Below are 8,457 nucleotides of genomic sequence, written 5' to 3' on the forward strand. Positions count from 1 at the left end.
GACTGCATCCGGCTCTGGGGTCCCCAGTGCAAGACAGACATGGATCTGTTAGAGCAGGTCCAGAGACGGGCCATGAAAATGGCCAGAGAGCCGGAACACCTCTCCTATGAAGAAAGGCTGAGAGAGTTGGGGTTGTTCAGACTGGAGAAGAGAAGGCTTCGGGGAGACCTTATTGTGGCCTTTCAGTACTTAAAGGGGGCTTATAGGAAAGATGGGGACAGACTTTTTAGTAGGGCCTGGTACATTCAGGCTAGATATAAGGAAGAAATTTTTTACAATGAGGGTGGTGAAACACTGGCACAGGTTGCCCAGAGAGGTGGTAGATGCCCCATCCCTGGAAACATTCAAGGTCAGGTTGGACGGGGCTCTGAGCAACCTGATCTAGTTGAAGATGTCCCTGCTCATTGCAGGAGGGTTGGACTAGATGACCTTTAAAGGTCCTTTCCAATCCAAACCATTCTATGATTCTATGATTCTATGATTTTTGGATGGAGCAGATGCAGCGCCGGATGTGTTACAGCAGAGGCAGATGCAGCGCCGGGAGAAAGTGGCTGAGTCCCTGGTGCAGGCTTGGCATGCGACCAGGAGCAAGGGCCACCGCAAGTAGTCCAGCCATTTGACAATACCTTCTTGCTTTCATGGTCTGGCTCTGGAGCACATCCTGGTCAAGTCTCCAATCAAGCTGGCCAGAAATCTCCCTGTCATACTGAGTTTTAGTAGAAAATGTAGCTGTATCAGATACGACTGGTGTGCGAAAATGTAACTTATTGATGTTTCCAAAAGTATTTTTCCCCGAGATTTCTGATTCTGCTTCTGGTGCCTGGCTGCTCCCATCAGGCACAGGCTCGACCGCTGGCTGACCAGGTCTTTGCTTTTTTGTCTCCAAAGGTACCGCGTCGTGGTCCCGTACCCGCCGCAGAGCGAGGCCGAGATCGAACTGAAGGAAGGTGACATTGTGTTTGTGCACAAGAAACGGGAGGACGGCTGGTACAAAGGGACGTTGCAGAGGAACGGCAGGACGGGCCTCTTCCCCGGGAGCTTTGTTGAGAGCTTCTGAGGACGGCTCGCCGCTCTCTCAACTGGAGGAGCTTTCAGGGGAAACTGCATAGCACAAGAAGAGACAGCAAAGGGAAACTGGACTGATAACCACTGCCGTTTTTATTTCCAAAGACTCCCCCCAGGCCCTTCAGTCTACAGCTCGGGAGACGCAGTGCCCCGCTGTGCTCCTGAGACCGCGTGCGGTGCATACAGTGGTATGTTGAAGTAGTGCCTTCCACCTGGAATCACAGACTGAAAGGACGCCCATCTGGACTGTACGTAACCTAAACTCCGGCTGTTAACCCTTTGTGTAAATTATAGAGAAGATATCTTTAAAAAAAATTAAGAGGAAAGTTGTTATATTGCTGTAACTTATTTGTCAGAGCTGCAGTGTTCTTATTACTGGCCTATGCAAGATGGATTTGAGAGTTCAAGAAGGTGTGCTAGGAAGCTCCTAAACTGGGATTTCGTTTTTCCCGAGGGAAAAAGAGGGAGGGGAGGGTGGAGAAAACCCCGGCTAAAGATTGGTGCATCGTCGTGCAAGAAAGAATGAGGAGTCCAAAACGTTAATGTCATGCTTTCTATATACCTCAAAGATATGCTGCGCAAGTTTGTCAGTGAGTGTGTTAGTGCTCAGAGTCCCATACCACCCGGTGTCCTGGCGCTGCTGCCGGGGAGGTGCTGGAGGAAGTACGGCTCCACCATTAAACTGTGGTTATTTGAGCAGAATCCCTTTTGCCTGTCTTCTGCCCTTATTATATGCAGCATGGATTTTTGTCCTTCAGTATCACTTTCCATAGCTTTTTTGTATGACATACCTTTTTACTGTAAGAATTGCTCTACTTTATATATATTCCTACTAGATCAGACATTTCCTCTTTTTCATACATCTGGTGCTATTTTTTTTAATTGTTGAAGATTTGGTTTGGTTAAACAGAGAGGCTGCAACAAGATTTACATTCAACATACGAAATTAGAAACGTACCTGAAGATCGAGATCAGACTGCTTGTTCATGCTTCATAGAGGAAAAGAGAAAAAGCCGCTTGGTCACCGATAAATATACCTGGGGGAGCGTGCCTGCGTAACACGCACACGCTTGCTCTCTCCTACGTATTTAGAGTGGCTGAAGACCCATGCTGAAGCACAGCGTTCTGTCTCGAGAGTCATAATTACTTCAGAATTGGAAGTAATTCCCAGAGGAGTCGTTTTAATTGACTTTTTCATGGCAATAAGAAGAACACTGCAGGTTCTAGCACACGCAGGGACCGTGGAGTTTTCCTCTGTCATTGCATCACGGAGACGAGAGCTGATCTGCAACGGCTGTAATTAGCGTTATTGAAATGTGATTTCTTACTGTAGAAATACACAGTTCTGGAGACTGTTTGATTTCTTAACGTGGTCAAGCTACAATACAAACCATATCAGGCAATATAAGCTTCCGTCTACCAGGGACTTGAAGGTGCAATAAATGTAAAGCAAGTTTAGCCAGTTATTCATATGAAGCAGAATGAGAAAAAAAATCCATAATGCGATTGTGAGAGTATTTAAAAAGACATCAGCTCTTGAGGAATGAAACGTGATGAAAGGCTTTTCGTAGCTGTATCCATACCTTGCCTTTGCCAGCGGCTGGCTGTTTGCCAAAGCCCACATGTGGTGGTCGTTTAAAAGCGTGTCGGAGGCACTGCAACCTGGAGATGATCTTATTAAAAGGAAGAGGCCCAGTGGGTGAACATCATTACTGCGTTACCAGTATTTCATATGCGAAGATGTAAGTTTTGTTTTCATTCAAGCCGTGTATACTAGTACCTATCAAAACCCATGTAAGTGAGCGTTCCTATTTAAGTTCAGCTCCGTGACTTTGTTCTCTGTAAAATAAGTTTCTTCTTGCTGTCACATGTAACAAACCAATTCCAGAAACACAGTCCATGGCCAAGTATAGCACCTTCAAACAGGGAGGCATCATTTTCAGGGTATTTCTTTTTATACTTAACGTTGCCACATTTGTTCATATTCCAGATCGTAATGAGTCAGCCACTAAAAGTTTAGTTACTGTTGAGAGGAAATTGCCTTTTTATAACCAATAAGAGACTGAAGAAACGTCTTCTGGAAAGACTTGCTTGAGACTAGAGCCATATCTGTCCACTTGTTTGGTTCAGATCAGAACTGGTATCACTGCACCTCCAATAGTAAACTGCACAGTTAGCGAGTCAGCAACACCAAAACGCGTGTTATCAATTCCAATAAAAATTCTGGGTTAGATCTGTCAGAGGTGAGGAGATTTTTTCTGACAACTTACAGTGGTTAAAGCTCTCTTAAAATTCTATTCCATGGGTGTATTTACTACACTCAGAAAAAAGAAACAGATGACAGCTTGCTTGCTGCCTATTGTGTTTAGCCAGATCTAAAATGGTTCCAGATTTCCACCTTTTCATGCTTGACTCTAACAGGACAAAAGTTGATGTGTGAGAAGATCAAGGGAAACACGCAGGTGTCGTGTCATGAAATCAGTGCTTTAAAATATATTTTGCAGGGAGGATGATGTTTTTTTAGTGGACAACAACCCTTCCAGTCATACCTCCTGCAAGGAAAAATATTTGGGGGGGGGAGGAGGGGTGTTTCTATTTTGATAACAGCTGTTTCTGGCCCCTGTTTATTGCTTATCATCACAGTTTGGGTTACTGAGTAATCTTCTTGGACAAATCACTTCCATGCCAGGAGCACAAGCGCAGAACTTAATACAGCTCAGTGATACGAAAACGTGACCCAGTGCCATTTGGAAAGTCCTGGACTGAGAGAGGTTCGACTCGTACTGTGGTCTAATTTTTACCTGTCATACCAGGGCAAGGGGGAGGAGGGGGTATCTGCATCTCCTACAATGGGAGGGAAAAAAGAAAAGACTCCTTCTGGCGGCCTCAGTTTGTAAAATGCCAGGTTTGCTCTTCTAGAAATGGGTTCAAGTAATTGAACAATTCCTTTGAACTTTGCACAGCTCAGAAAATGTTTTTGTTATACATGAATGTTAACGTGATTTAGGAAATGTTGGCGGATATGAGTACAAATGAACTACAATGACTGTGTTTCTGATTCTTTAAATAAAATAAACATTAAGGCAACTTGACTGAGGTTTCTCTCTCTATTAGATGGCAAAGTGAACTAACAATCTAAGTGGCTCTGAGGTTCACAAGGAAAACAGGGAAGACCCCGCTGCAAACCCTGCTCTTTTTGAGCTGACCCTACATCTCCTTTACTTTCAGCATTAATTCCCACATAAATAAAGGCCAGTTAAAGGTAAGAGATGCCTGAGCAAAAGTTAGAATCTCCTTCTGGATCTTCTTTTGGCAGATCTGGGATTCTTCAAAATCTTGAGAAGTTAACACTTAGCTTACATGTGGAGAAAAGGTGTGTAGGTCAGAGAAAGGGAGCAGGGACAGGCTAGGAAGAGGGACTAAGGTGGTGAGGGCAAGGCTATGGCAGAGAGCCTGGGAGGGGATGCAGCAGCAGAAGAATTTGCAAGGAAAAGAGCAGCCTCTAATTCTGCTAGTGGGCTTCAGGGGTGCTCGGAGGTCGCCTGGTGGCTGCTAGTGGGCTTCAGGGGTGCTCGGAGGTCGCCTGGTGGCTTGAGCAGGTTTGTGGGCAGAGGAGGACCCCTTCCTCCTGCCCCTGGCTTGGGCACAGTGCCGGCAGGGTCCACATGTCCTCCAGTCTACGTACAGCCAAGGAACCGAGAGAGAGGGAAGGAGCAGGTTGTACCCTGGGCATCCGAACGCCCCCCTAGCCCAGGTGAGGGGCGTAAGCCCATTTTTGCACGTGGCCTGAGCTTCCCGTTCAGCAGCACGGTGCAGCGCGCCTGGAGGGGGGCTGTGCACGGGGTCTGGATGTGTTTGCCTTGGTTCGGCTGGGAGATGCCTTTGAGGAAGAGGCACCGCAGGTGGTGATTCATTGCCCCGGTTGGGAGTGCGTAGGGCAGGGAGGAGCCAGGCTCAGCTAGCTCACCAAGGCGTCTTTGTCATGGGCTTGCTCAAGGCAGCCACCCCTCCGGCGAGGTGACACGAGTCTCTCTTTGCCTCAGCTGGATCCTGAGTCAAAATTCTGAAACGTGAGAACCACAAGAATTTGAACGTGGGCAGGCAACACCTCTCCTGCTGCTCAGTCTCGCCAGCTGCCCTGCCTAACAAGCAGTGTGGTGCAAAATGCCGCACGGAGGAGCCTGCCAGTTATTTCCAAGCTGGTCTGGAGTGCCGGTCCCCTCCATGCTTCACCGGGTCCTGCTCCTCTGGCATCTCTCCGGCCCACGCTGCCAGCACATGCCGCACGCTTCGACCAGCTTTTGCACTGCACGCCGCCCTTTGCTCCTGCTCCAGCGCCTGTCAGGAATCCCAGTCATGTTTCGAAAGAAAAATAATCATGGTAAAATTGTTACATGGCTTGACTATTCCTAAACGCTCATGGAGAGCAGAACCACCTGGACAACATCTGCAGGGCTTTCCTGCGGCCAAAAGCTCTTCCTGACATTAGCAGCTCCTTATAACATGGTGAACCTGGCAGCTACACAGCTTGGCTAGTCAGTGCCAAACCAAATAAATGAGCTGTACTAGCAGGGAAGCCAAGAGGTGATACAGTCTGGAGGAGACCCTGTCCTCGTGTCCCAGCCTTTCATGTAGCAAAAATAACTTTCCAAGTGGTCACAGATGTATTTCCAACCCCTGGGCTGCGGGTGTCTCCCCTCCCTTCAGAAAACAACTTGATTTTTCTCAGCCACCGAGCAGCACCACCTGCCCCACACTGCCACAGAGGGCCCACAAGCCAGGCCACCAAGGGGCTTGCACCAGGGGGGTCCTTTTGCCCCCCAACCCTCCCAGCAGCACGCTGCAGCAGACAGCCTGCGTGTCCCCTCCGTGTTCATAGGTACAGCTCAGTTGCAGGTGAGCCCATCCCCACTTGGCTGTCTTCGTTACTCCCACCCCATGGAGACCCCCACAGCCCCAGGGAAAGACAGCCAGCATCCCACCGACTTGGCAAGGGAGTGACTGAAAGGTGTTTCCAACACAAATGGCTCTTTCGCACCACCCGAGATGAGACACGGTGTTTTGCAAAGGCAAAAGAAACAGTCTTGTATGCAGGATTACGAGCTTTGCCACCTCCTGTGTGCACATGTACAAGTGTGTGCGGAAAAACCCAGGAGCAGGGAAGGCAGCCGGGGAGTGGGGCCGCCCCGCTGGTACCAGCCTGCCCCTCTCAGACAGGGCATTGGAAAGGGACGGGGGCGGCCTGACTTTTTAGTTAGGGGTGAACGTCCTCAGGGAAATGCTGTGCCCAGGGAAACCCCGGGCTCGGTCAGTGCTGTCAGCTGCGCAGCTGGGGAAGGTGCTGGCTGCAGCAAAAGGTGGGGGTGAACGATGGGGGAGCTGTCTTCGGCGGTGAGGTTGCGGTCACCCATGGGGTCCCTGTGGGGAGCGCAGCAGTGATGGGGAGCACCGCTAAGTGGCAGGGCAGAGGAAGAATGAGGCCATTAAGACAGGAGGGAAGGGAGGAGTGCCTTCAACTTACTGTCAGAGAAGGAAAAGGTATTAAATTTGCGTTTTCCAGCTGCACAAGAGCTTGGTAAACCTGATGCCAGGCATGTCGGTGCGTGCAACCCCCTGGCAGGCCCCAGGAGTGCAGTTTTGGGGTGTGCATGGCAGCAGTGGAGGGCAGTCCCATTGCCAGGAGGGCATGTGCTCTGCCCATCCCACCCGACCAAGCAGGACGACAACAAGCGCTTGGGGGCCGGGCCCTCCGAGGAGCGTGCGAGCCCAGCCCAGGGGACTGTGGGGACAGGGCATCGTGTGGCAGCGCATCTCCACCTGCTAAGCGGACACGCATCATACCAGCCTCGAGGAAACCCACTGGGGCTCTGGCTCTGGCTCCGCCACTGCATCAGGTTGGGAGTCAAAGCCCGACATGTCCCCACCGCTGTTCCCGACCCCGGTATGAGGACCCTGCCCCACATCACCGCTGCCTCCGCGAAGCACTCGGGGCTGACTCTCGTCACAGCCGAGGGGGTCCTTTCCTTTCTCCCCAGCAATAGCAGAAAGGCCTTCACTTGCTCTTCCTCATGGGTATGTCGAATTTGCCCTGCAGCTGCCCACTGGAAAATAAGCCTAACAGACAGGGGGGCAATTTGTTAAGGTTTTCCCCTTCCCCTCCCCAGATAATTGCCTGGGATCTGCATTAATGGAAACATAAATTGACTGCCACGCTGCTAAATGACAATCAGGTTTTGTTTGATAGAGCTGGGAAGTATCTTATCCTGAACATTGGCACCGAACAATCTAAATGCAAATTGCAAAATGTTTGGGGGAAAGGAGGCTGTTTATCTTCTGATGAGGTTATATGATAATGCAGAGAGGGGCGAGAATTGCCTTTCAGTTCCTAAAGGCTATCAAAATGTGTGACGGTTAAACTGTGGGGCCAGTGTTTACATATTATTTTAATGGACCAGACTCAGTTATTCGGAGTGGGTTTTCTTTTGACAAATCACTTTTTTAAACAAGATGTAGCGCAGCAGCATTTCAGCCATATTTCAGCAATTCTCAGGCACCCAGGTTAGCGTGGAAAATGACAGAGCAGCCACCATTTTAATCCTGTTACGTCTATTGCTCCCAGCTTGTTCTGCTCTGATGAAACACATTGCGGTGGCTCGAAAAGGCAGAAAAACACTTGCTGCACTCCTGGCCTATTTCTCTTGTTAGATTAGCAAGTTTATACACGGCAGCACTGCCCAGGTACCTCCAACGCTCTTACACAGTAAAACAGTTACAGGACACATCTGAAAAATGAAATGCAACCAACACCATCGGCTTCCCGAGAGGCCACCACGCGCTGGGGGTTACGTCTCTAGCCGGTTGTCCCAGGTTGGACGTGCAGCAGCTTTTGTGCCAGTTGGTTGGTTGGTTGGTTGTAAAAAAAGTTACTGCGAAAGGCTTCAAACCCGCTCGGCACATCGCTCTGGCGCGTTACTCGGCGCTACGGTGCCGAGCTCTGGGGTGAGCACTGGCGGGTGCCTCCGGAGCGGTGGGTACCGGGGCACCGCTCCATGCCGGCAGCGTGCCGGGGCTGGCGTCCGCAGCAGCTGGCCACGCGGGCGTGAGATCTGCGCTGGCGTTTATACCCTCTGGCATTTTCCACAGGGCAGGTGATAGTTTTCTTTAGTCTTGTCCTGGAGGGAAGAGGTGTCTGCAGCACCTCGGGGGGGTTGACAACCCGAAGCTTTCAGCAACTCACAGAATTGGTCTCCCTGAAGTTTTTGCACTTAAAGTTTGTAATCTAATCTTCTCGGAGCTTGATTTAGGCTTCTGTGTTTGTCCATAAATTAAGAATGGTTTTGAGTTTACTCCAACAGTTTTGCTCATCTGGGAGGCAGAGGAAGGAAACCATTA

The 8,457-nt window shown here is 49.8% G+C and overlaps 1 protein-coding gene across 1 annotated transcript in view; it reads left to right on the forward strand.

Moving 5' to 3' along the window:
- Positions 1-1,378, forward strand: part of LOC104073907 (SH3 domain-containing RING finger protein 3-like) — a gene marked incomplete at its 5' end in the record, with an annotated part of 11,768 nt that extends 10,390 nt beyond the window's left edge. The window contains one exon of the mRNA XM_009573845.1: positions 889-1,378. Within this exon, the coding sequence (XP_009572140.1) occupies positions 889-1,057 (169 nt within the window). The remainder of the gene's footprint in view (positions 1-888) is intronic.
- Between the last annotated feature and the right edge of the window lie 7,079 nt (positions 1,379-8,457).

This window comes from Fulmarus glacialis, unplaced genomic scaffold (genome assembly GCF_000690835.1).
Source record: "Fulmarus glacialis isolate BGI_N327 unplaced genomic scaffold, ASM69083v1 scaffold14303, whole genome shotgun sequence".
Classification (NCBI taxonomy): domain Eukaryota; kingdom Metazoa; phylum Chordata; class Aves; order Procellariiformes; family Procellariidae; genus Fulmarus; species Fulmarus glacialis.